Here is a 27,864-nt window from a genome sequence, read left to right on the forward strand (position 1 = left end):
GTAAACTTTTAAGGCATGATTCACTAGGTTCACTTTAAAGAAGGCTTCAGTGGCCAAGCACACAATATATAGTAAAGCAAAGCTTTTTCAATGAAGAATATGTAAAAAGATTAGGTGTGGAAAGAACATTTACTTCCATCTCTCTAAAATAAAATACAATATACATTCTTGGCTGAGGGCATCTAAAATGAAAATACAATGTTGGGATTATTACATCCTCCGAAGAATCTTAGTTGAACTCGTGTATCTTATTTAGACTTTAGTTACCTTATTTATCATCATCATTATTATTATATGTATGACAGGCAACCCAAAGTTATCTTGACGAATGTCCTGAAGACGGAAATAGGAAGAAAATACATAAAGACACAGCTTATAACTGATATAACTCATGGTGTCCAGTTGCAGTCAGATCAACAAACCTCACCATCTGTTGACAGTGTAGAGATACGGGAAATATTAAGTCTTCTTCAGCAAAACCTTTTTATATCTAGAAGGTATGTTTTGTTAAGTCTGGCTGTCTTAGACATAATACAGCTTTGCCTACATATTATTAAAATAAATTGCATGCGATTGTATTCCCTGTTACGTTAGCCATTTCTCACTTTTCAATGCATCATTATGAAGCACCCTTGTGACTTCCATTTTGGGATTGTTTAGAATGAGATTAAATATGTCTACATATGTCTCTTGTAAAACTTCAGCTAGTTGCTTTCTAACAGTGGGACTAATTCTAGCTACGCTATTTGGATTATTCAATAGTGAGTTATTCTCGTAATGCTTAACTTTTGTTTAGCATCATTAACATCTGCAGGAGACATGAATTTTCATTCTTGCCTCTTCCTCCCCCTCAGAAAAGAGTGAGTTGCAGTTTTTCCTCTATTCCCCTCCCCACCCCACCCCTGCACATGCTGAATCTTCTTTGGACTATTTTCTCAGTCCTTCTCTTTGCAATGAAAACATAATTATGTTACCAATAGCAACTTGTCCATTCCTTTGTGAGCCCCTTGGCTTTCCCATAGGACTTTTATACTCCTCCCAACCAAACACTGTGTTTTGCATTGAAAATACCCTTTGACATGAAAAATAATTGATTGATAGATAAGGCACGTGGAGAGGTAATAGTTTAACTTTACCTATAGTTCAGTGCAGCTATACTGAACATCAAGAAAAAAGCATTCATCCCCGAATTGTAGTATTCTGGTTGACTTATGTGTCAGTGACTTGCAAGATGTAAGCAAGAAACCTAGTACTGTAGTGTCTACTGGATGATTAGCAAAGCTACACTTTCCCCTTCTCTTCATTTGCTACAGATGCATTAGAATGCAGAAGGAATTGAATTTTAAATCAGAAGCCTGCATGCAGGCCATAACATAAGATGCAGTGACATAAAAAAGTAGACAAATTGGAGCCATCTCAACTATAATACAATAAAGTTTTAAAAGATCTAGCCTGGATCATCACCATAGGAAGGCAGTGCCTGCCATATTCAGTAGCATGTTCATAGTTTGCACCATTACTCATGCATACAAAGTTGGTTGAAAAATAATTTTGCAATAGTCTTGTACTTTTGAACAGATAGCCATCTATAGGTCTATTTTTGCTGCTCCTTCTCTTCAGTGTCAGCAGATATGACTGGCACATCCAAGAATATCAGCCAGTGGCTTCTGAAATGATGGCAAAAGACCACAATTAATCAGGGTTTTGTCATTCACTTTTGTATATGTAGTTTGTCAGCTTATAGCTATTTAAACAGTAAGATCTGCTATAGTTGATCATTTTTTCTTCTGTTGAGAGTGGATTTACATTTTTTGCATGACATTTAATAAAACAGTGCCAAGACGCCAACAGGAGCTTAAAATTATCGGTAACACTTCTTCTGATAGATCTTATCTGAATCTGTCCTTTGGGACCCTTCACTTATTTGCCATCATCTGTTTTTCTTCACTTTTAATGTAAACGTCTTGATAGTTATGTTTAATAAAACTCGGGATTACTTAAACAGTTTCAATACAATAATTCAACCAAACATTCATTTGATGGGTTTCAGAATGCTAATTATTATATGTATGGCAGGCAACCCAAAGTTACCTTGACAGATGTTCTGAGGACGAAAACAGGAAGAAAATACATTCAAAGGCACCTTTTAACTGATCCTAGTCTATCTGATGCTAACAAGTTGCAATCAGATGAACAGACCTCCTCAACCATTGCCAGCCTAGAGTCATGTCAAAAAATAAGCTCTCAAGAAAGCCGTATTTTACCTAAAAGGTACGTCATTCAGCAATTTATTGATTTTTTTTAATTTATTTTTTGGTCCTTACTTTATCACTAAAACTATGATTTGGTTGAAAACAATACATACAGGAATGTACGTAATCGCCATTGGTCACAATCTGGTCAAAGTTAATTACTTTTAAATGCCATTGATTTCAGCTGGAGAGCTACGCACATGCTTAATTCACTAATTGAAATCAGTAGGATTTTGAATAACTTTGACCCTTTGTTTTTGTGCAAGCTTATGTTTTGTTTTCATTCATAGACATGATTTGCAATGATTGCCATGGAGGTAACACTACCTGTAGAATAATGCCTTTCACCTCTATTCCTCCAAAAAGACTTTTATGGAAGAAAGCATTTTTTCATAATTTTTAGTCTGCCAACATGGAAATAAATCAGAAGCCAGCATAATATCCCTACATACTACCTAAAATATAAAACTTGAAGCTTAGAGGTTCTTTTTAAAGCATGATGGAAGCTATAGTGTATTTGGAATTCAACTCTTTCCATCATAGCACTTAATATAAAATTGTAGCTATATGCTGGAGCTGTCATACTAAAGACCTGGAACTCATTTCGTCCCTTTGTGTTAAGCTAGTGCAGAAGTTGTGCATCTGGGCAGCCCACTTCCAGCAGTGGTCAACTTCTGGGCAGCCCTCAGGCCTCTCTTCCCAACCGATTCCCCCCACCTCTGCTGCCCAGCTGTTTAGCCATAGAGATAGTGTTCAAAATCCCCCAGGCACCTTTTGGGATTGGCGCGAATCCAACTGTGACCAAGCGAAGATGTCTTGTTGCCAGGTTTTGCGACTGACATCTCCACCACCTGGCTGGCACGCAGCAGCGTTTGCTGCTGCTGCATGCACCCCAGCAACAAAATACACTGCTGTCAGCCAGTCAGCCAATCCGTGATGTCTTGTCGCTGTTTTATTCTGGATTGTTTTACTTGATATTTTAATGTGTTGTAAACCACTTGGCCATTTTTTTCTTTAAAATGTAAAGTGGCATAAAATGAAATGAATAATAATAATAACGTTAAGAAGCTCCATTGTAAAAAAGAAATGGCGACTAGACCATCGGTTGTGGCAACCGTAGCCTAGGTTTCAGGTGCTTATATATCTGAGTTTCTAACAGAGAGGGGCTCTCTAGCTATTCCTTGTGCTTATTAGCTGGGCAGCAGAAGGATGTACATGATGGGGTCTCTGCAGTCCCATTACTTGCCTCCTCACTTTATGTGGGATGCCTTTGAAGTGGCAATGAATTTGGTACAAAATGTGACTGCTAGGATGCTGACTGGAACTGGTAAATTGGAGCACATCACCACAATCATGTTTTATCTAAGCTGGCTATCTGTTTTCAACCTTTATTCAAGGTGCTAGCTTTGCCCTTGAAAGTTGTAAACAGTTTTCTTAAGAGTCCTCTCTCCCCTCCTCCAAAAGAAGATGGCAGCTCATATGGGCCACTTTAAGAGGCCTTTCTTCAGGTTCCTCTGTTGTCAGATGTGTGATGAGTTTGTACATCAGACGGTCTGCTCTGCAGGAGTGTTCAGAATTTAGGACAACTTTCCTAGGGAGTTTCCATCCCAGGTGGCAAAGACTCACTTATTTCAGCAGACTTTTTGTGGGGTACTAGATTAATTTGCAGCTACTGCTGCTTCCGATTCTGCTTTGCTTTGCTTTGCTTATTTCAATAATGTTACACTAAATGTACATTTGGTTTTTGTAAGCCATCTTGACTATGGAAGGGTGGGGTACGGCTACTGGAAATCCATAAGTTTATGGCATAGTATGTGGCAAGCCGGTGCTATGCAAACGGGCCAGCAGTTATTTTAAGATGGAGGAAAAATATGGTTTACTTTGAAGCAGAAACACTCAAACTCAGTATGGGTTATTTGGCATTTCCTTTACTAGAAAACAGAAGGGGGGGACAAACAATAATAGAGGGAACAGACAGTATTTGTTATTGCGTCTTCAGAATACAGGCGTACCTCAGAGATATTCCGGGTTCAGTTCCAGACCACTGCAATCAAGCAAATGCCGCAATAAAGGGAGTCACATGATTTATAGTGTTTCCCAGTGCATATAGAAGTTATGTTTACACTATACTGTGGTCTATTAAGCCAGGCCCCCCCTGGCTGAAGGGGCAGGAGGGGGAAAACCCAGCTTCAGCCCTAGCCAGCTCCACTTCAGAGGCCAGAAGAGGGGCCGTGGGGGCTTGGCTGCCTGCAGCTGTACCCGCATCCTTGTGAGGAACAATATCTGCAGAGCACAGCAAAATGAAGTATGCCTGTATATAGCACTTGAAATATTTGTGTGTGATTGCTTGAAATGGGGGACTTCTGGGTATTGAAAACCAACATATTAAGCTTTATAGGGAGTAAGTACAGTGGTACCTCGGGTTACAGACGCTTCAGGTTACAGACACTGCTAACCCAGAAATAGTACCTCGGGTTAAGAACTTTGCTTCAGGATGAGAACAGAAATCGCGCAGTGGTGGTGCAGAGGCAGCGGGAGGCCCCATTAGCTAAAGTGGTGCTTCATGTTAAGAGCAGTTTCAGGTTAAGAACGCACCTTTGGAATGAATTAAGTTCTTAACCCGAGGTACCACTGTACAAGTAACCAACTTTAAAAATTACTATATCAGTAGTTTTTGCATTTTACACTCTTGCGAAATGTGTGAAGACTGATACCGGAGATGATAGAGGGGAAATGTGGGTCTTTGATACTTGCACTTGGTTTAACTTTCAAAATTCAGTGTGTTTGAGTTGAATCAACATAACAGATTATTTCCTATTTCTTTCTTTTATTTCACTGAAAATATCCCAGCAAGTCAGATCCAATAAAAAAATTTTTGGCCACATTTCAAAGTGTTGTTGTTTGTCAATGAGTTCATTTCCTTGGCACAAGCTTTGGACATAAGAATATGAGAGCCAATGTGGTGTGGTGGGAGACCTGGGTTTAAAATCCCAGGTGGCCACAAAGCTCACTGGGTGATCTTGGGCCAGTCACTGCCTCTCAGGCTAACCTACCTGTCAGGGAACTGACAACGGAGCAGAGTGGAGAGGCTAGGCTCCCAGATTCTGCAGGAGAGGGAACTAGTAAGGGAAGAGAGAGAACGTCCTCTGGGGAAAGAAGTCCAGGTGACAGCAGGAAGAAGGGAGAGGCAGAGAGCACTTCGGAGGGGAGGCTCCGAGACTCTTCCAGTGAAGTCAGTGAGGAGGGTGGAGGACCACCGCTTGGCACGCCCACTCTGCGCAGAAGGCTTCCGCGCAGAGAGGCGAGGCGAAGGTTGTCCGTTAAGGAATTCTTATGCTGGAGGAAATTTAGGAGCCACCCACTGACGGATTCTGCCAGCGACTGAGCAGCAGCGCAAAAGGGCTGCTCAGCCACAGAAAGACGCAACCACCCCAAGCAGTTTGGAACGGCTGGAGGTTTACACACAAGCAACCCCAATTCCCATGATACTACCTCACAGGGTTCTTGTGGGCATTAAAGAGGGGCGAGGGGGGAGAACTACGTACGCCGCCTTGAGCAGCAGAACACTGTATGCTAAAGAACGGAGGTTACAGAAAATACCATCTGTAAAAGGATGGTTAGGAAAGGTGAGGGGTTTTGTTCTAACTGGCCAAACAGACATTTATGGGTACAAGGAAAAATAATAATTTCATATTAACTGGAAGTCTTTTCCTGAGTATTTCTAAATAAATACAGTGGTACCTCCGGTTGCGAACGGGATCTGTTCCGGAGGTCTGGCCGCATCCCAAGGAATTCGCAACTGGAGGACTGCTTCTGCGCATGCGCATGGCGCGGTTTAGCACTTCTGCGCATGCGTGCGGTGTAGTGAAACCCAGAAAAATGCTTCCAGGTTTGCTGCGCTTGCACCCCAAAGTTTACGTATCCAGAGGGATACATAAGGGAAGGTACGACTATACATTACTTTCTCAGTCAAAGGGAAGTCTCAAAGTACTTTAAGGTACGGTATATTTATATCACAGGAAAATGCATCATAGGAATATATATAGTAAATATATAGAATATATAGTAAAATTGTGATCCTTGAGCAATATCTGTTGATTTCTGTATTTCTTTTTCTGTGGGCTATGTCTAACGCTGTGCATGTGGGTCTAACACTCACACAACAGAATGTCTTCTCTCCCTGCTCACCCTTTGAAGCAGATTGTGAGGGTTCGAGGGGCTGTGGGGGAGAAGAAGAGAAAGTTCCATTCTGCAAGCAGAAGTCTGCTGTGCTAGTGGAAAATCAGGATTGGCTATGTCCAACTAGTTATTACTGTTAATGGAAATATAATCACAGGAGATGGAGATGGATAGATAGATCTCATTTATATTCCTTTAATTTGCTAAAGCAGTGAAAACATAGTGAGATTGTCTGCTGGCTTCTTTCTGATTGATATGCTAAATCAAGAGCAATTTATTATATTTGTATTTTTTTCCAAAATAATTTTTTATTGTTTTCAACATGTAATTCTTTTTCCAACAATCCTTATTGTCACATTATAATCCCTTTGACTCTGCTGAGTCCTGACTTCCCTCCCTCCCGACCTCTGGTATATACATCATTTATATTTGTATTTTTTAATATGCCTGCATGTAACACCCATTACTTGATACATAAGTCTAGTTAACTTGTTTAATAACAGCACAATCTTGTACATGGTTTTACCCAGGAGTAAGTTCCATTGTGTGCAGTAGGGCTTACAACCTATTAAGTGCATTTAGGAAGGTAGGATTGCAGCCCCTGTGTACATAAACATATTTCTGATTACATATATCAGGGGAAATGGAACATGTTTCTTTTCCCCAACTTTCCTTTTCCTCCCTTCTTATAGTATAGAAGGAAGGAGGGACAGAGTGAGCCTAACTTGAAACCATACGTTGTCACAGATATGACATGACAAAAGGACTTAGGCTAAGATTATTTGCCAGAGATGGACTATGAGTCTTGTTGAGATCTGTTTGAAGGAGCATGAATTGGTTTTATTTTTAGTGACCATTGTGAAGGTTATAAACCAGGTAAGCAGTTGTAGCATCGTGAAATATACCTAAACAGTGCTCATTGTTCTTGAAAACATATGGGTGATTAATGTTTTGGTGTATTTTTTTCCACAGGCATGGGACATCTCAACGAAGGCTGAATGACCAGAAACCATATAAAGATGCAGAAACTCATAGCACTTTTTTGCCTTTAAAAAGATGTGACGTGGTTCTAGAAGGTTAGTATTTTAGAAATTATGTAATATATTTTAATATTTGGATATGGCATTTGAACTAATGGGGTTTGTGAGATAGGGTTCTCCTTCGTCCAAACTTAAGACATGGTTCTCCATCTCTGAAACTTTATGCAGTACAGCTTATGAAAGTTTTCTTATCTCCACAAAATAGAAATCCAAGCTCTTTGATCATTTCATCCTTGAAATAAGTTCGACAGATTTCAGGGCATGAAATGTGTTTTGTGCCTTAATGCAAATTTTGTAAGCATGCTAATTCCATTAAACTTGATGAAACTTATTTCTGTGTAACGAGTTTAGGGTTAGGGCCTTGGAAATTCAAGTTTGCCCTAATGTTTAGCACAGTTAACTACTCCTTCATAAATTCAGTTAATGAATGATATAGCATGGATATATTTTTCCTGTATATATGAATGAGTGGTAATTCCAATTTGTTGAATAACTGAATACAGAAGGTGCCAATTATTTCAGATGCTTAGATTCTTCAATAAGGGATAAAAGGTGTTTTTTTTAGAGGAACAAGGCAAGTTTTAAATATTTCTTACCATGATTGTGAAACATAGAGAACATATATATAAAGAGAGGGAGGAATAGTTTTCAGAGTCAGAATTTAGCTTGGAACATGTGAGGTTGCAGAAAAGTTTGGACTCCAGTCTTATCGAGGCTTAGCAGACACAGTAAGTCTTATCTCTGAGCAACATGCATAGGGTTCCTCTGTTAATATCCCCTTTAATGTAAGGTTTTCTGCTTATGTCTAAAGCAGTAAAACAAGCATGCATGGCTAAGAGTATGCCTATATTAATTTGCTAATTCCTTTATTTTTTAAAAAAGACTGTAACATAAAGAATAAAGAAAGAGATTGGCCACAGAAAACAAGAAAAGATTCCAAGAATCTCTATCCGAGATTGAGGGAAGCATCCTTTCAAATCAATGAGAGCAGAAAAAGAAGGAGTGATGTTTTCTCAAATCAATGGAACATATATTCCTCACCGAAATCACCACTACCAAGTGTAAGTAACTTTTGCATGTTTTGGTAGCAGTAAAGATTGAGAAATTGTGCCAGTGGCTTATAAGTCATTTTACATTTAATGCATACATACGTCAGTATAAAGTAAGATATAAATCCCTATAGTGTTTGTACCAAGCTCTGAAAATAAAAAGGCTTAGATACATAAGCAAGGCGATCTGGTTTCGAGTCTTATGTGAAAAGCTTTGCACTCAAAAATGGGGTTGTAAAGGGTTTAGAAGAATCTAGATTTTCCAGAGGCCTCTAGGCTCAAGGCCATGTTGAGATCTAGATGTTTCTGAGGGCCACCAGGTGGCGCGTTGGAAGATGGCCGACAATAACATCTCTCTGACCCATACGAGGTACTAAGGGGCTGCTATGGGAAGTTTGCAGCCTTCCTGAACTCCTCCAGGATGTGGAGGAGAACTGCCCTGCCAGCGGTGTTCACAATGCACCCCCTGAAACGAGTGATGGGGGTGCCGAACACTTGGCAAAAGGCCCTCAGTGAAGTCAGATCTTCCTGACGCCGATTCCAATTAGCGCGTGCTGGTTGCTTCAGCTTGGAATTATAATTGGAAACATACGATTGGAAACGAAGCTGAAAGCACATACATCAAGTAAAGCTCGAAGATAAGACTGTTGATTAATGGATCTCTGCGACCAGGAGTGACGGATGGATAAGTATATCTTCTGATGAATCACCATAAGGAGACTGTATGTTTGGAACGAGGGGGGTGGTGGAGGAAAAAACTCTTTTTTTCTTTGCATGATGTGATATTAATAACCCTTCACCCCAGATAGAAACAAGATCGTCGCGTTTCTATGAATCACAGGCAGGATTTTAAGAACTATGTGGGACGGAGTATAAGGAAAGAAGACTGCAGAACGGTGGGAAAAGAAAATTTTTTTTATGACGCAGTTAAAAAATGGCGTCCCACCATGACAGGTTTACCGAGGAAGAAGGACTGGGGGAGGAGAATCAGGATTGTTTGAAAGAGAAGGAATGCTGGAATGTAACTTTGACCTGACAGAACCCCCAGACCCATTTGTTATTTGGTAAGCCTGAGAAAAATAAAAGACAGATCACAGATTAATTTTGTTTATGGAAGCGTTGTACAGAGGCTGTCCCAGATCGATAGGATTTTTGGAAAAGTACAAAATCCACATAGAATGCCAGCTGTTAACCTGCTTGTGAAAATCATCAGAGATCGCAAAGAAAGGAATTTATGATAACAACAAGAAGAGAAAAGAAGTAACAAAGGACTTTCCGGAGAGAAACTGTCTAATTAATGCAGTAAGATAAGTGATGCTGTTTTGGACTCGAGCTGAGCTTGATGTATGGGTACCCCCAACAAAATTTAAAATTTGGCTGTATAATTTGGAATCAATGTGATAATGTGATTAATAAAAATTATTAAAAAAGAGAGATCTAGATGTTTCTGAGCTTCCCACCTCTGGTGGAGCTCATGTTCCTCCCATAGCGGTCCGGGTTTACTCGATCAGAGTGGCAGGTTTTGCAGGAAGGAGATACTTGATTTTATGAGGAGGAGAACAGCTAGGAGGCCCGTAGCAGCGACTGTCTCTGTGGTCTCATTCGAGGCAATCTGAGGCTCAGGTGCTTCCGTGCAACTTTTCCCACTCCTAACCTTAATCGGGTTCTTCCCACTGTTCCTTTGAGTTCACACAGTGGTGGACTTAATTGAAAGCTTATTCGTAAATTTCCACATGTGAAGAAACTTCACTTTTACTGCCCAGAGTCATCCTGATTTTTTCATTTCATTTTAATTTTGCAGAAAGAACAGAGAACAGAACCAATTCAGTCACCTGGCTGCAGGAGCTCAGGTGAGAATTGCCAGAGTCATACGCACAGCCCTCAGCAGGAAAATATTCCCCAACCATTGGAAACGGACTGTAGTGAAGCATTTGCCAGCACTCATGAGAACACTGCTGCTCACTGTCCAGGGGAAAAATGGTCCTACTCTTCTCCCAAGAGAAAGCAGCCTTCTGTCACCAGCAAGGATGAGCCGGTTTCCCCACTCCTCGGCTCTGCTCAGAAGAAGCAAGCGAATACAACTCTACCTCCCAAAGAGCCATTGAATAGATCTGAAAGGAATAAAAAGTCGGCTGATTCAGCTGAACCAAGTATGTAACTGTAACTCCCTTCCCTTGTTTCCAGTCACTTGGAGTTAGAGCCTTACACCACTTTCATTTTGCTTTAGTTGTGCTTTCTAGTGATGAAGAAGAGGGACACGCAGAGACAGAAGATCCAGAGGGAGACCTGCGGACTGGGAAAAGCCTCAGACCTGAGAAGAAGGAAACAGAACAAGAAGCTGTGTTACCTTTGTCAGAAGGGCAGCTATCACAGGTTGCAGCTGAAGGTGAAACAGAACAGGTAAACAATCAGCTCTATAGGAGCTTTTCCCTCCCCTTATCATGCTAGAAGCCATATCATGTATCACTCCTGTATGATCTGGTCATCCCCATAGATATCAAAAGGATAGTGCACAGCACTTCTAACCAGATTTTCAGTGGAGCTTACTTCTCAAAGCTCTTCTTAGAATTACGGCCTCACAGTGAATTCTATTCCTTTGGTAATAGCTGCATAAATGGCACCACCGTGTGGCAAAAAATGATTACCAGGGATTCAGTACATTATCAGCCTGGTACATTCAGTATGGTACCTTATCATTTGCTTCAAGCAGTAGAAACTTGATTGTTATCATTATCTGTGCATGACACATGTAAAACTGGGGATATGGAATGTCTACTTTAAAAACTCTTTACTTTTTTTTTTTTTTAAAAAAAACATTCTTAGAAGTTTGAAATTTGGAGGAGAGGGGAGAGGAGACAGCCTCAACATGTGTGTGTTGCTTATTTTATAGGTTTCAGCTGAACCACTTAAACCGTGCTCCTCTGCAGATCATAGCACCTTCGGCGATCAGATGGGTCTTGCCTTAGATATAAATTTTGAAATAATTTATATTGGAAAATACAAAGGAAAAGCAACAGGTTGTGCCAGAGTAAGTTTAATGCTACTGATCCATGGTGGTCGGGAGCTTTTCCATAAAGCTCTTGAACTTGCCTTTCTTGAACAACATCCTCCCCTCATTCTGAGTCAGAAACTGGGGGCAGAAGGCATCAGAATAATTTTTTGAATATAGCACTGAAGTCTGGTATCCAAAGGAAAAAAGTGAAAAGATTCCACTGAGCTTCCAATAGTAGCCCCTAATGTGTGCCTAAGCAGCTCTTTGGCTCATGAGCTTTGTCTCTGGCCAGCATCCAGCCTTCAATTGCAAGTATATATATCCTGCTGAGATGTAGACATGCTGGAAAAAAGGTGCAAAAACTGCAGCCTAAGTGTTATACATTAGCTTGCTTCATTGTATGTTAATGCCATCTTATTTTGAAAGTCCCTCAGTTTAAAAAAGGGTTTGTGACACGAAGTAGGGATGCTGCTATTTACCTTAAAAATAAGCTACTTTCTTAAAAATAAGTTTATTAAATGTTCACCTTTTGAGTAGAACATACTGTGAGGTGAATGCACTTAAGATTGCCAGGCAAGTGTTAATTTTAAATTCAAAATTTGCAACATAAAGTTTGGTCAAAACACTCAGTTATTTACTTTCCTCTGATTTAATTTCTAATGTATTAGCAGAATGTGTTTCCAAACAGTACTGTTGAAAATACTTTTTTTCTCTGTTTTCTTTTTAAGTTTACCGTCAGCTACATTCAGATCCCATTTGAAGGTAAGTCTATGATATTTTATTGCAGTTTGGTCAGCCATTTATATAAATAACAGTTATGTTTAGAAGATTGAAGTACGCTATGTTTTTACAGTGTTGCATATCACGGTTCTCTCTTATTTAGACCAGGAGTGAGGACAAGAGCTCAGAATATGAGGAAAGGGGAGTGAGCCTTCTTGATAACCCACCCCCCTGGCCACCAATTAACCCCCAACTGACATGGTGGGAGTCCCAGGGGCTGTCCCTTCCCAGGCTGTGGACGATGAACAGGGTTCAGAGGCACAATAAGCTGGGACAGAGTGGGAGAGTTCAGAGGAGGAGGTTCGCCCAGCGATCTCTCTTGCGGAGAGATGATGCTTCAAGAGAAGATTAGAGTCTTGTCGCCCTGGAAGAAGTTCCTGACTTCAGGTCAGGAATTCCTACAGACATAGGGATTCTTGCCAGTAGTTAAGCTTTCTCTGTCTCTGCTTAACAGCTAGGCAGGCCAGCAGAGGAACTTGTTTGAACAACTTCACAGCTCCCATCCAGTCTTGCAACTTAGTGAAAAATCTTGGACTCCTGAACTTTGGCCCTTCCTGTAGGCCTCTATTTTTGCTATTCTTTTGCCTTGCAGAAACACCTGGACTAGATTCTGCTCTTTGCTGACCACTGAATTTGTACTGTTAGACTGCTGTAATAAATGTCCACTTTGTTACTTACAAGTAAACACACCAGTGGTTTCGTCTTGGGCAGGAGCCAGGGCATTGCCTATTGCTAATAATAATAATAACGTCTAATACCCCCTCAGCTTTTTCAGAAGTGTCTAGTATCTACATGTATTGGGGCAGGATGGCAATTTTGAATACAATTCACAATTCCAGCGAAAAGAGTAGTAGAGTAACCCAGGTTCAGGTTTAAAACATCTCCAGTTTTAAAAATATGAACTGTAAGAACTCTGCCTTAAAGACCCTGCTTCCAGTCAGAATGGACAGTACTGAATTAAACGGACAAAGAAATTGACCTGGTATAAGTCAGTCTCCCTTCAATTTCACATAATAGGTTGTTTTGGAAATAAGTGTTGACTGCTAGAGATAATGAGTCAAGCTTAGGATATCTGATATACCAGAAGCATGACAAGTTTTGAATGAATGACTGTTCACATTTTTCAGAAATCCTTTCATGTTCTTGAGAATCATGGTTTTGCATCTTGCTTAGTGATTATTTCCTTGAAAAATGGTAATGTGAAGCTGTGGTTGCTGGTGCAAGTCAATCCTGTATATCATCCTGTGTATTTCAAATTCTTTTCCCTGCAGTGGCTCATAAGAAGATTGAACTGTCAGTGGATTCCGTGCACTTAAGAAAGTTGGGGCTGTGGATGAATAAAGATTCTTCAACTTCAAGGAGCTGCAATACCATTTTTCTTTGGCTCTCATCGGATTATGTGGAGCAGATTGAAAAACAAATTGGAACACTTATATTAAACAAGCAAGGTAGTTGGGAAATAATTAAATAATTTGATTCATACTCAGAAATGGAGGGAGAGAGCTTGTGGCTCGTGAGCCCGAAGAGGACGTTGGCGAGAGCGGAGAAGGGACTGAAGATGCAGTGGGGCTTTGTTCAGCTGCTCAGGCTCCCCATCTAATAGCTGATGTGCATGGTGGCGCAACAGCCACTGCCATTGCCTCTCTGTGCAGCCTCCAGCCGGTCCCAGAGCTTCTATTCCAGCTGTGGATATTTTTGGTACAGTATTTTTGATCTGGATTGGAGAGCCGCAGAGAGGGCATTTAAATGGCGCTTAGGGGGTGCTTTTCCCTTAACACTTGCGGAGCACCGGAACGTAACCCCCAAATAAGTGGGGAGTCACCTGTAGACAGCTTCCAGTGTGAACCAGGTCCTCCATGGGAGCAAAGAATCATGCTGAAGTGCATATCCACAACCTTGACGCCCCTACTCCCACTTCCCATCCGTGTAAGCTACAGTGTTGGGAGAGCAACCCCATCACCACCACCACCGAGCCCAAGTTCAGTAGGTGGCAACTGATGGCAACCAGCTGTAATCCCAATTTGTGGATGGCCTCATAGCAGTCACCCTCGTGCATCAGTCGGATATCTTTTTATGCTCTCAGAACTTCTTAATGCTCTCAGAACTTCTGCCACTTGGTTGCTCTTCTTTTCACCTGCAATGCTTTTATGTCCTGTTTGCATCTGCTACTTGTATATTTTCAGTTTTCTTTTTGTTCTGTTCTTAATTTTTGTTGTTGATTCCCCCGCAGAGAGCAGTATTAAACAGATGAATAGGCAAAGAAAGAAAATATTTTAAATCTACTGTTTCAGTGGAAGATAACAGTTTAAAAAGACATCGCAATATGTTGTTGTTGTTGTCATGTTTGCACTTCTGTTTGCAAGCTGCTTTGATCGACTCATTTTTGTGAAGAGGGAAAGTGGGCACACCTTTAAATTAATTAGATTTTGTCTCACAGACTTGTTTTGTATTCTTTCTGCTCTCCCTTCTGCCTAAGCTACTGACTGAATTGCATAGATAAGTGAATAATTGCAGCTCCATAGTGCCTCCTGTAAGTCGCTGCTAACACACTGCTTTTTCATCTCTTACAGCTAAGAGTGTTGAGTTCATTTTTATTAAGCTGCCTCAGCTGCTCACAGAAGATGATCAGGTCATACTGAAAAAAATAATTGTGGAAGTGAGCAAGAAGAATGCCTCTCCAGACCTCTGTGACTACTTACTGTGGGAGGACGCTGTTGAGTTTCTTAAAGAAATCCCACGTGAAGAAAACGCCTTTCTTGATCAGTGCTATGAAGCATCCCAGCAGCACTTGCAGAAGGACAGCACTTCAGTTCTGATGGAACCACCCCCTCGGGTAAATCAGTTATTCTCAAATGATTTATTTGGAGTTACCAGAGCTGGGAAGGAAAACAACAGTTTCCAGGAGAGAACACAGTGCATTTAAAGCTCAGAACCTTTACCATTAATTTTAACACTTTCCAGAGGTGTAGCTGTGTTAAGTCTTCTGCAGTAGAAACAACAGAATCTTGCGGCACCTTGAAAGACTGAGAGTGGAATCCAGAGACGCTTGAGAAGACTTCATCATCCTCTCCTCCCCACTGCAGCCTCATGCATGCTCCCCCCCACCCACAAATGACAGAATTGTAGAGTTGGAAGGGACCCTCAGGATCATCTAGTCCAGCGGTTCTCAACCTGTGGGTCCCCAGATGTTGTTGAACTACAACTCCCATCATCCCTAGCTAGCAAGGCCAGAGCTCAGGGATGGTGGGAGTTGTAGTCCAACAACATCTGGAGACCCACAGGTTGAGAACCGCTGATTCTAGAACCACACTGCAGTGCAGGAATCCAGGCCCATACAGAGGTCATCTGAGGCCTTGGGTAGGAGTCTTGTTAAAGTTATAAACCCAAACAAAAAAGCAGCTGGTCCCTGGTGGAGCCCCCCCGCCCCGCCCAGCTAGCTGTTCCCTCAGAGGCCCGGGGCAATTGTACCTGACTGCCGCCCCTCACCCTCTGCACGGGCCTGCAGGAATCTCCACTAGACCATATAGGATTGTCATATATTATCACATATTATGAAGAAGAAGAAGAGTTTGGATTTGATATCCTGCTTTATCACTACCCGAAGAAGTCTCAAAGCGGCTTACATTCTCCTTTCCCTTCCTCCCCCACAACAAACACTCTGTGAGGTGAGTGGGGCTAAGAGACTTCAAAGAAGTGTGACTGGCCCAAGGTCACCCAGCAGCTGCAGGTGGAGGAGCGGGGAAGCGAACCCGGTTCACCAGATTACGAGTCCACCACTCTTAACCACTACACCACACTGGCTCCCTTTATGAAGCCTTTACTATTGCTATAAGGTCTTTAACCCTCCCCTGCCTTCTATACCTAGGCACCCGTATATCTTCAGAGCACCAGTTCAGAGCTCTTACTATGATCAGACACATCAGTTTAGAGTCAGGGGTGTTGCCATCCAGCATACCCTGTACGTTCTTCCGTAATTGCACTGTTTTGTTGATGTTCCCTTGACTTTCCACCGGTGAGACAGAACAACAGACCTGACCGTGTTACCTCTCTACAGATTTCCTTCTAGGCAGAATCTACCAAACTTTCTCATTAGCCATTCCTTTGAGCTGCAGGTGCTTCATTGCATCCCTCGTCTTTCCTCTACTCCCCCCACTCATTTGCCCTTCCCCTCCCCTCCATTTGCTCTGTCATTTGCCCAGCCCTATTCTCTCAAGTATTCGCACGCCAACTCACTTCCCTCCAGGCTGCTTTTCCTCTCGCCAACTCAGACACTTGCTTCGACACCTTCTTTCATTCACTCCCTTACTCTTGTTAGTCCTTCCTGGATGCTCTCTCCCTCCCTTTCCTGTCCAGGACGCCACCGGCACCTCCTTTGCCACCAGCCGCTGTTTTATCTTCCAGCTACTAGGGTATCTTCTAAGCCATTTCTGCACTTCCGGGTTGCCAAGCTTTGCGTTTATGTGTTCTTCTCATCTCCAGCAACTCCCTATATGGGCAATGGCCACTTCCCCGCTCTATTTTACCATTCCCTTCTATATTGTGCAAAATGTGAGGGTCTCACTGGCCTTGGGGCATTCATATTTTTCAGAATTATAGGATTAGTTCCTGGGTCTAGAGCTGATTTGAAGAGAGAGCCCTCTTTCTTGCTTGTTGGCAATTCAAGGGTTCCCCCAGGTGGAGTTCACCATAATCAAAGTGAGATAAACATCCATAGCTCGCTCCCTTGATGTCAGCTCCTAGAGACCAATACTGTATCATCTGCCCTGCCTCCCTGTTGCAGACCAGCTTCTGCTTCCAGTATCAGGAGAGAGGGAGCAGGGGTTAGATTTCTCAGCTGGTCACTGCAGCAGCCAAAAAAAATTTCACATTGACCAGGAACAAGGGAAGTTAGTGTAACTTGGTGTGGTATACTCACATAATTAACTGGTCCCAATATAATATTGAGAGAAATGTATGCAATAAAAGTATTTTTATGGATTATATCATTTGTTTAGGGGTGGCATATTCCAGTCAATGAGATATCTGGACATTGGTTTCATTTGAATGTGATGCTGGGCACTAGGAACTCCCAACTATGCTTTTATCTCTAACACGGACTCTTTGTCCCCAGGCATGTCTCTAGAGGCCAGGTTTTCCGTGGTACGAAGTACCCACAGCTTCTATGCAAGCTGTTTGGGGCCCTAACACTTGGCAGTTCATCCTTGTGCACCTCTGTTCCATTTTCTGTAAATTGATGATGATAACCATCTCCATTGGGTGGCTGGTCAAGGCAGCAACCTTTATAAAACATTCCCAAGAGGAAGTGCCATGTAAAGGCAAGAACCTATATCCTTATGGGGTTTCTCAGTCTTTGTGTAAAAATTTTGTTTGACTGGAATCAGCTTTTATGTAACAAGTAGGCATCATTAGTTTAGAACCTGTCCCTTGAATATGTATTTAATGGAACATATTCTAACTCTGTCTGATATTGCTCTTGTAACAATTCTATGTTGAATATACTTCAATAGGAATAGGGTAACATTTCAAGGTGCTGAAGGAGAAGGTCTTTTCTGTGTAGACGTTGTCCCTATACAGTGGTGCCCCGCAAGACGAATGCCTCGCAAGACGAAAAACTCGCTAGACGAAAGGGTTTTTCGGTTTTGCGTTGCTTCGCTAGACGAATTTCCCTATGGGCTTGCTTTGCAAGATGAAAACGTCTTGTGCTTTTTTTTTTTTAAGCCGCTTGAAGAGGCGCAGTTGCGACGGACCGTGCTTCACAAGACGAAAAACATCGCAAGACAAAAAGACTCGCGGAATGAATTCTTTTCGTCTTGCGAGGCACCACTGTACGCAGGATAAAGTTTTCTAAGGAGATTTCGATTCTGAATTGACAGTTTCCTATAACTTACATGCCAAATAATAGATTTAGTGAGGGGGGATGGGAAAGTGCATTTTAAGTCACCATATGTGATTTCTTGAAGCCAACTTTCAAGTTTCAGCCTTTAACCCTGACATACTTGCAACTTTCTTATCCTTATTGGAGCCTTTAACAAAGACAAAGAAAGATGATTTTGCCTTTCTCTCTGGCAGGAATCAAAACCAAGCCTCAATAAGCCCAGTTACATGCTACTGCAGAAGCCAAATAATGGTCATTATTCCTTTTCCATCACTTCCGTGCAGAAGAACGAGTGGAAAGAGTTGCAAGCGACTGGACCCGTTCGGAAGTATGTATGGTTGGTTACATGATACTGACATGTCCAGAAGGAAATTATACAGTGGTACCTCGGGTTAAGTACTTAATTCGTTCTGGAGGTCTGTTCTTAACCTGAAACTGTTCTTAACCTGAAGCACCACTTTAGCTAATGGGGCCTCCTGCTGCTGCTGCGCCGCCGGAGCACAATTTCTGTTCTCATCCTGAAGCAAAGTTCTTAACCTAAAGCACTATTTCTGGCTTAGTGGAGTGTGTAACCTGAAGCATATATAACCCGAGGTACCACTGTGTAGGGAAACACCCACTGGCTTCATTAGTTGTTAAGAATTACCTTGAAAGACTGAAATGAAATACATTGCAGAAATATAAAGTTGTTGGTGAAGACGTGTTTCTTCATTCATCATTCTAGCTCCAAACCAGGAAAGCATTGTAGACAAAGCAGGAGATAAATGATGGTCTTTTGAGTTCGTTTGATTTTTGGTTAGCATGGAATGCTGAGTCAGCAGTGGCTTAGCATGAATACATGGGCTCCCAGAGAGGAGATTGTGGCTGCTTTGCTCCTGTGGCCTGTTGCCGTGGTGCTGCTGTGAGCTAAGCTGTGGTTTGGCTGAGCAGGTCATCCAAACCTTTGTTCATGGTTTTATCCCCAGACAAAGCATGAGGTATAGCCAAGATTTGTTCTATGGCTTAGCACATGCTATGTTATGGCTTAGCTTGGTGTTACTTGTGAACAGAGCCATTTATCTCTTGTCCACCTTTATAGATAAATGAGAAAACAGCTTGTTGTACTCTCCTGTCATTCATTATAACTTAATAAGAACTAGATCTGCTTTTCATTGAATTATCAGAAGGTATTTAATGTCTCTTTTGCTTTCTAGCTTGATCGTTTACCCTCCCCCACCTGCCAAAGGGGGACTGGGTGTCACAAGAGAAGATTTGGAGTGTTTAGAGTATGGAGAATTCCTCAATGATGTGATCATTGACTTCTACCTTAAGTAAGTGTAGTAGAGTAAAATAAGTATAGTATATAATATGTTCCACTCTGGTTACGTGGTGCTAACGCCTGGGGGGAGACTCATTTTCACCCCTCCCTTTGTACATGAATGAATGCAAGATAAATTTACACATGCATAATATTTGCACATCTTTTGCGTTTTTGGTAGGTATCTGTTGTTGGAAAAAGCCCCCAAAGAACTTGCTGAGCGGTCCCATATATTTAGCAGCTTCTTCTATAAGTGCCTGACAAGGACAGAGGCAAGCACTGAAGAAAACCCAAATCTTTCGTAAGTTATCATTCAGTGTTTTCTGGTCTGCCTTGCAGTCACATCCTTCTGGAAAAAGGTGTTTCCTAATACGTGGCGTGGGCCAACTAATACTCTATAATGGATTTGCCTATTTTGCATATTAAGGATCAATATGAACAATTTATATCCTCCTTTGCTGGATTTGGAGGGACTGAAGAAAATGCTTCTTCTGGTTCTGACAGACAGAATTAACTGGTTTGTTATCCACACAGGATAGCACAAAGAAGACACGGAAGAGTAAAAAGATGGACTCGACATGTAAACATTTTTAGTAAAGACTACATTTTTGTGCCTGTGAATGAAGAGTAAGTTTGCTGCATTAATTGAAATCTAAGTCTTTTCTCAACTTGTAACTTCAATTGCAGAACATTTAGCTTGCATTTATACTCTGCACACTCAAAGAGTTGCCTGTGTATATAGAAGCCTATATCTGTTTAGTTTCCTAACTGATAAGCACTCAGTTGCCCAAGTTTGCTATTGGGGAAATTATGATGTTGCTTACAGATTTAAAATAGAAATGGTCTACGTACTTGGTGTATGTGCAGTTGATATCTAGAGCTTGGGTAGGTGTTTCTAAAAGTGCGTATAAACCCTGAAATTGCTTAATGTCTGCATTCATCCTCTATTGTAATTTAGTTTTTATTTAGGCACGATGCAGAAAGAGGGAAGCACTCTTTTGATTGTATTGAGCATAGTTGTTATCAGATCTTAATGGATATCACAGTGGGAAAAGGCACTCATAGTCTCAATTCTCTCTCTCTCTCTCTCTCTCTCTTCTTTTAAAGTATCAGTTACTGACTTTCTCTTCCTTTCCAGGTCTCATTGGTACATTGCAGTTATTTGCTTCCCTTGGCTGGAAGAAGTTGTATATGAGGATTGTCCAGATCAAGGTTCACTGCAGTCATGCGCCCAGCAATCTCCACGTCAGCCAGAAATTAAACATGGCACTATTAGAACACAGTCAGTTTTGGTCTTTAATGATACCAGGAGTGATAAAGAGCAGCAAGACTTAAATAGCAACCTACAGCCCAAAGGTAATGTTTTAAGAACATATGCTAGATGATGATATATGGTTTAGAAATATAATTATATACAAACCTCTTGGACGAATGAATTTGCAGGTAAGCTAATTGGCTCCAGAGAACAATTTGTAGACTACTTACCCATGCAAGTTAACAACAGTTAACATCAGCAAGTTAACAAATTTAAGAGTACACCAGTGTTCTATGAATCGCTCACTGATAAAATTATCTCTGAATGTCAACACAAGGCGTACAGTCTCAGCACTTGCTCATCAATGCTGCAATGGTAGAAGTAGCTCTGAAAAAATGTTTCATTTTAACCGAGCGCTTGAGTTAATGTAGTGGAAGTGTTGGTAACCAGCTGGCAAAGATGAAATAATATTCTTTTACATATTATTCTGTCACTGAGAATTACCTTGCAGCAGATGATTTGCTTCAGCTTATGACCAGGGCTTTTGCATGCCACACATTTTCAGTATAAACCCCCTTCCTCCAATGTCATTGTTATTTTAAACTATATTCTGTTGTCTTTGGCGTATTAGATAATGTTCCGCAAGCAACTGTGTCCCCAGGATTGGATCACAAAGCTCTCAAAGTAAGTGACTTTGGCCATGTTTGGATGATCATATCTCAGCTTAACAAGCTGTGATGTAAATGAGCCTTTTGCTCACACCTGCAGCTCCCTCCTTTCTTGGCAATGTGACCAGTGAAAGCAGGAAGTTTACAGTGAACTGTGGTTTGGAAAGGCAGGATATACATTAATTAAACTGAACAAGAAGTGCTTTTGTTTAACTGCTAATATATTGGGTAAGGGTCATATTTGCTTATTTGGTCTTGCTTCTTCTGATCATAGTTTGTGAATGTGTTTTTCAGAGCTCCTCAAGCACTTCTAAAATGAAGAAAATTTGCAAAAGGTGGGCATTTACATTTGTAATAATACTACAATATGGGGCCATATTCACTTTTTCTACACATACTAATAATAGTCATTAGTTTTTCCTAGTGGTACGAAACTATTCTATTGAAATTTCTCCTGAAATTCTTAAAACAAGCATTGATCCTTTGCATAATGGAAAATGAACATAATTTTTCTTTTGTATAGGCCATGTATCCTCATCTTAGATTCCCTAAAGGCAAGTTCTGTGCAGAATACAGTTCAGGTCTTGAGAGAGTGAGTAAAGCTGTGTTTCATTTGATTCTGCTTTTTAACGGATAATTGTGTTTAAAGTGATGTTGCTCTAAGTCTGTTTTTATTGTATATACTGTGAGCAACCTGGTGCTCTTGTATTTTGAAGGAAGGATATGCTATTAAAACGGTATGTAATACAGAGTGTTGCTCTAATATTTTAGTATGTTCATTTCTATTTCTTATAGCCTTACTCTTATAGATCCCTGCAACCGAATCAATAAATGTTTGCATGTAATTTTGCTTTGTAAATCAAGATGAGAGACTGCATGTTTTGAACATTTTAAGTTGCGCATTTCAACTGAAAATTACGTTGCCAATAAGCAGCAGTGGACAGCCAACACAATCTGCTCCAGAACCAACACTGAGTAGACCCAAAGACCTGGGTAGCCCCCAGAATATCACGTAATAAATAGTGTGCTAGCTTTCAAGTTCCATCAAGCCAGATGGAAAGGTGGGTGGGAAGCTCATGGAGTCTGATAACAAATAGGATCCATCTTAAGACCGTGGCCAGATGGAGACTCCATGGCTTCAACGTCAGTCAGGTTTTTCCCTCTCTGCCCCCTACATAGCTCTGTTTGCCATCTAACCTAAAGAAGAGTTCTGGAGAACTCAGTAGCTTGCGTACTATTTTGTGATACTGTATTTAGTTAGACCTAATAAAGATACTGCCCCAATATTAAAATCAGTGTAACTCAAATCAACGATGGTTAGCTTTCCACATTGACAAGAGGATATAAATGCAGCTAACTTAGGTTACAACGTACCAGGAAGTAATCCCCGTTGGAACCTTTAGGGCTTACTTTAGCGTAGACATGTTTAGGATTGCAGTCTTAACCTGCATCCACCCACCATATCTTTCTCTGTTTTTATTTCAGATATCTAGAAGCAGAGTGTGAAGCAAAACGCACATTTCGTGTGTTCGACAAATCAACAATGGTGGATTTCTGTCCGAGAGTCCCCAAGCAGCATAACAATAGCGACTGTGGAGTATATTTACTCCAATACGTGGAAACTTTTTTCCAGGTGCAAAGCATTTCAGTGGTCCTTTGGGATGCTGTTTTAAATTTTCTGGATAGAACTTTCAAATCCTTCCATAGGCAACTTGAGGAATGGGAAGGCCGATTTGATAGCTTCCGGTGCCTGCTTGGGGCAGGGTGTGTGTGTGTGTGTGTGTAGTGTTTTCATTCTTAGGTATTTTTGTTACTGCTTCTGGATTTAGTTTATGTTCGGTATCTGGTGCAGGATGACCTATCTACTTGGTAGTAACTATTCTGCTTGCAGAAAGATTTAACCTTTGATTAAATTTGCAAATAACATAAGTTTATTCCTGTTTCAGGAATATGTGTGGGGTTTTGTGATTCCCTGTCTCTTTGCAGGGGACTCTGATTATTCTGAATCCCCTTCCTGGTCTGCAGTCCTGGCATTCTATGCGAAAACTCTGAGCGAGCAACCCTTTTCATTTATTCATCTTACTTTAAATACTTATCTGTATGGATATGGATATAGATTCCAAAAGGATCCAAAGAGGCTTAAGAATAAAAAAAAGAACAGTAATAGAAATTATCATATTTTAGTGTCATAACACTAAAACAACAACGAAAGGAAATCAAGGAAGTAATCAACACAGGCGTTTGCACCCAGGTTTTTATTAGGTTCATATTACAATAAGAGGACAAGGCTTGGGGAATCTTAAGAGGCAGAGCATAAACAGAACTTTAAGTATCCATAATGTTTAGCAGTAGTTGGATGGGTGTGGACATCTCACCCCATGACCTACCAATCTGGGCTTGCTCTTGCTCTAGGCCAGGCATAGGCAAACTCGGCCCTCCAGATGTTTTGGGACTACAACTCCCATCACCCCTAGCTAACAGGACCAGTGGTCAGGGATGATGGGAGTTGTAGTGCCAAAACATCTGGAGGGCCGAGTTTGCCTATGCCTGTTCTAGGCAGCTCCTGAAAGTGCAGTTCTATCCAGCATCGTGCAATAGTTCTCGGGAGAGCAACAATGCACAAACTCATTCCACGCACCCCCTCCCTTTTTTTGCTCCAACTCATTGACAACGTATGTTTGTCTTAATTATAGCTTGTTTAATACGAAGTGGGATTTTTTGCCAGGAGAGCAGGATATTTTGTGTCTTTGTGCCTTTTTAAATTAATGTAACACTACCCTTTTCTCTCTCTTTTTTAATCACCAGAATCCTATTGTTAACTTTGAACTTCCAATGCACCTGGAGCGGTGGTTCCCTCGCCAGATGGTGAGAAGCAAGCGGGAAGAAATTAGAGACTTAGTCTTGCAGCTTCACTTGCAGCAGCAGAGTGGCACCAAAAGCTAGCCTGAATTTCCTTCCGATTTTGCAAAAGAACTTTGTCCCAGGCGTACTGGAAATCCGATCGGCAGCGTTTGTGCCTCTATTCTTGCAGAGAAGAAAAACTGCAGATAAAATTGTGTGCATTTTATATCCAAGTTGATCTGTAGGTCATTGTGAGAAAATGGAACTACAAAATAGCAATTATGTAACTTAAAGTAAATATTTGTGACATCGACCAATTTTATTTGGAATATAGAAGCAGCATAACTGGAATGTGCTGCAGAGATGGGAAAACATTTTAGCCCTAAAGGGTTCATTCCTAGTTTCCAGATACATCTGGAACTGTGTGAAACTACACGAAAGGGAAACATTAACAACCCATTTTAGGTAGGAATTCTACCCATGTGATGTCTTAAAGTCATAGTGTATGCTCTTGCAGACATCTCTCCCATGTCAAAAATGGTATTGTTGAACAGATGTTTATTCTGGTTGCTTTGAATAGGTCACAAATGCTACTGGTCTCAGTGTTTTTTGTTTTTTATTATTATTCTGACATACCTTGCTCTTTTTTAGAAGTTGACATGCCTAAAACCTTGCTCTGTTACATTTTTGGAATTCAAGAGTGGAATGTAAAACCATTCCTGAAATTTAGAAAGAGGTGTTCTTTTTTTTCTTTCTGTGTCTGACTTGATCACTTAAACCAGATTCAGAGCTGTAATCGTTCTCTGCTGTGCAGCAGTTAAACGAATGCTATGAATACTATGTATTTCACTATATATATATAAGGCCATATGGTCTTTGCTGTACTGGATACAGTTGTAGCTTACATCTGACAGGGCATCACCCTGGCAAGAGTTGTTTTAGTGTTTCAGTAATTGTATTTGTTTGTGGGGAGTGGGGAGAGAAATGTGATTGTTAATCACTTGGGCTAAAATCCTGTTTTCACTTAGGGTGAAGCCCATGTAGCATGAGCAGGCATTTGCTTGTGCAAAGGGGCTTCTCCCTCTTCTGCTTCCCCAGCCGCCCACTCTGGGACTCTTTGGCAGAATTTGTGGTATGTGGGTGGCAGGAACTGAAGGAGAAGAGAAACCGGAAGCCCCGCTGCATTTCCATTGCACAATCAGGTGGGCACCACTGGTTGTCACCCTTACCTGCAAGTTAAGTCCCACAGAACACAATGGGACTTAGAACCAGGTAAGCATGCGCAGGGTTACGTTGTGAATAATGTAACCAAATTCTATGGAAGGGGAAACTGCTGTTTTTAAAACAGGCACTGGCTCAGTTATTATAGAGACATAATATACTTTGAAAAACTGAATGCTTGTGATTCCCCCAAGTACCTATACTTGTAGGAAGAGCTAATCATGCAAGAGGTTCAGCTGAAGTAAAAGTCATTTGTGTTACATTGTCAAATATTTAAATCTGGATTGATCATGTATTTGATAAGCTACAAGCACTGACTGAATAAGTATAGTTCCTTTTTTCAGAAAGATGTGAGTTTTCTCACGGACATGCTTCTGCCATAATTCATAACAGAAGGAATAAGAGACCTGTTAGAGAAGGGGTTGTATATCATTACTGTGTTTGAAAATTGTGTTTCAAACAACAGCGACCCAGAATTCCTATATTATAAACTAGAACCACCACTAATGACTTGGGACAAACAAGACGAAGCCCGGAAACTTGAAGTGAAAATTTCTTTTAAGCACAGAAATACTTGTTTCTTTGCATTGACTACTGAAATTGTAATGGCTATCAAGTACAAATACTTTTGAAGACTCGCGTCGCATACCCTTTTTCCTGCATGAGATAAGAGGGGCAAGGGAGAGACTACATACACTGCCAGTTGTGAACATGGTAAGATTGTGTACTTTGCTCTGATTACATGTATTGGAAATTTTGTTTCAAAATATCTGGAATCACAGCAAAATAGACATTTGATGTTGCCCTCAAATGTACATTTTCTGTATGCACATAATAACTATCTTCCCCCCCCCCTTATTTTTAAGTATGTGTGAAGTGTGGCACTGAGCCAAAACAAGTGTCACAGAAAGAAGAAAAAGTTGCTTAGAAATTACTTTGCTAAGTATTTTCACTACAGCCAGGGGTTCCTAGCAGGGGCACTTGACACATATATTTCTTGGCCTATGGCTGTTTAATTGGATTTTCTGCTCACATTTCTGTTGAAAATACTCCCATGTCCTTTGCCATTCGAATGTGAATCGTCTTGGTGTAACTTTCATGGGGCTTACATGTTTCGTGTTCAGCCAGATCTTCATTCTTTCTCATATGAGCTCCACACTGTCTGTCTCTCATATCGATGAGAATACCAGAGGAAAGAAGAACCATCTCAGCCCTAGTATCTCTAGAGCACAAGGTGATAAAGCTTGCAGGGCTGTCTTCCCCCAGAATCTAAAGCATCTCAGTAAGAACCCAGCAGCAATAAATGCCTCCAAACTTATTTATTAATTAAGAATGGTCACATTGTTTATATTGAATGGCATATTGGAGTGGATGGGTGTTTAATTCTTATAAATTGTAACGTCTGTTTTAAGTTTCTTCCATAAAATTACCTGCCTGTTTTGGATCTTGAGTTCATTTGTATGGGTTTTTTTTTCCAAATTAAAAGAAGCAGCAACTTTGTTAGAACATAATTGTTTGTTGCATTTTTTTTACCCTTCCATTTGCTCAGGATCATATACCGGGTTCCCTACCTCCTCTCTTATCTTCACAACAATCCTGTGAGGTAATAATTTGGCCAGCTTCACATGACTAAACTTTGGTGTCCCTGGCTGTCCAGTTGTTTGTCTCGTGAGACAATGGAAGAGTGTGCCTTCAGGGATGAAGACCAACTGTTGGAGAGTTACAGCGCCTGCTGTGGCTGTTGAGACCAGTACAAGAGAGGCATGCTTTGTTACAGCTGGGGCAGATGAAGGCGTGCGGTTGTTCTGATGCATGTCTACCAAGACATTATACCATATTGGCCACATATCTTACATGCATACAGTTAAGGGTTTTTTTTTTCAGTTTTAAGTTCAGTTTGCCCCATTTTCCACATCAGTATGCAAACTTTAAAGTTCTGCATGCAATTGTCTAGAACAGGGGTCTGCAACCTTTAAGACAAAAAGAGCCACTTGGACCCGTTTCCGAAGAAAAAAAAACTGGGAGCCGCAAAACTCGTCATTATAAAAATAACTTTTTTGTCACTTTTTTTTTATTACTTTGTTTGACCCCTCAGAATTACTCCTCCTCATAGAAATAAACGTTAAATTAACAAGTTACCTTTTTTTGTGTGTGTGTTCTTCACTCCCCTTCAAAACAGTGACCAGCATACATGCCCCCTTTCAATGCAGTGACCAGCGTACATGCCCCTTACAATGTAGCGGGCGGGCGGGAAGGTGACGTTGGGATGGTGTGTGACTAACGCACGCACCGCCCCCATGCGACGTCACAGCCAGTACAGCGCCCACCACAGTGGGGAGTGTCGGGGCGCACAATGCACCTCCTCCCCTCGCTAGTATCCACCCCGGAGCCGCAGCAAAGGTGTAAAAGAGCCAC

The 27,864-nt window shown here is 41.1% G+C and overlaps 1 protein-coding gene across 10 annotated transcripts in view; it reads left to right on the forward strand.

Moving 5' to 3' along the window:
• SENP7 (SUMO specific peptidase 7) overlaps positions 1–26,955 on the forward strand; it is a 38,466-nt gene extending 11,511 nt beyond the window's left edge. For 5 of the 10 annotated variants that reach the window (XM_083500722.1, XM_083500717.1, XM_083500719.1 and 2 more), the window contains 20 exons: positions 306–497; positions 2,077–2,271; positions 7,404–7,507; positions 8,354–8,532; positions 10,322–10,670; positions 10,748–10,920; positions 11,411–11,548; positions 12,241–12,274; positions 13,564–13,740; positions 14,863–15,125; positions 18,362–18,495; positions 19,361–19,477; positions 19,646–19,765; positions 19,999–20,091; positions 20,603–20,820; positions 21,351–21,403; positions 21,682–21,722; positions 21,911–21,979; positions 22,873–23,020; positions 24,193–26,955. In XM_083500722.1, the coding sequence (XP_083356848.1) occupies positions 306–497; positions 2,077–2,271; positions 7,404–7,507; positions 8,354–8,532; positions 10,322–10,670; positions 10,748–10,920; positions 11,411–11,548; positions 12,241–12,274; positions 13,564–13,740; positions 14,863–15,125; positions 18,362–18,495; positions 19,361–19,477; positions 19,646–19,765; positions 19,999–20,091; positions 20,603–20,820; positions 21,351–21,403; positions 21,682–21,722; positions 21,911–21,979; positions 22,873–23,020; positions 24,193–24,330 (2,935 nt within the window). In that variant the 3' untranslated portion in view covers positions 24,331–26,955. The remainder of the gene's footprint in view (positions 1–305; positions 498–2,076; positions 2,272–7,403; positions 7,508–8,353; positions 8,533–10,321; positions 10,671–10,747; positions 10,921–11,410; positions 11,549–12,240; positions 12,275–13,563; positions 13,741–14,862; positions 15,126–18,361; positions 18,496–19,360; positions 19,478–19,645; positions 19,766–19,998; positions 20,092–20,602; positions 20,821–21,350; positions 21,404–21,681; positions 21,723–21,910; positions 21,980–22,872; positions 23,021–24,192) is intronic. The other 5 variants (XM_083500721.1, XM_083500723.1, XM_083500724.1 and 2 more) reach the window with 3 other exon arrangements.
• The last annotated feature ends 909 nt before the right edge of the window (positions 26,956–27,864 follow it).

The sequence above is a fragment of the Podarcis liolepis genome (genome assembly GCF_965112155.1).
Source record: "Podarcis liolepis genome assembly, chromosome: 4".
Classification (NCBI taxonomy): domain Eukaryota; kingdom Metazoa; phylum Chordata; class Lepidosauria; order Squamata; family Lacertidae; genus Podarcis; species Podarcis liolepis.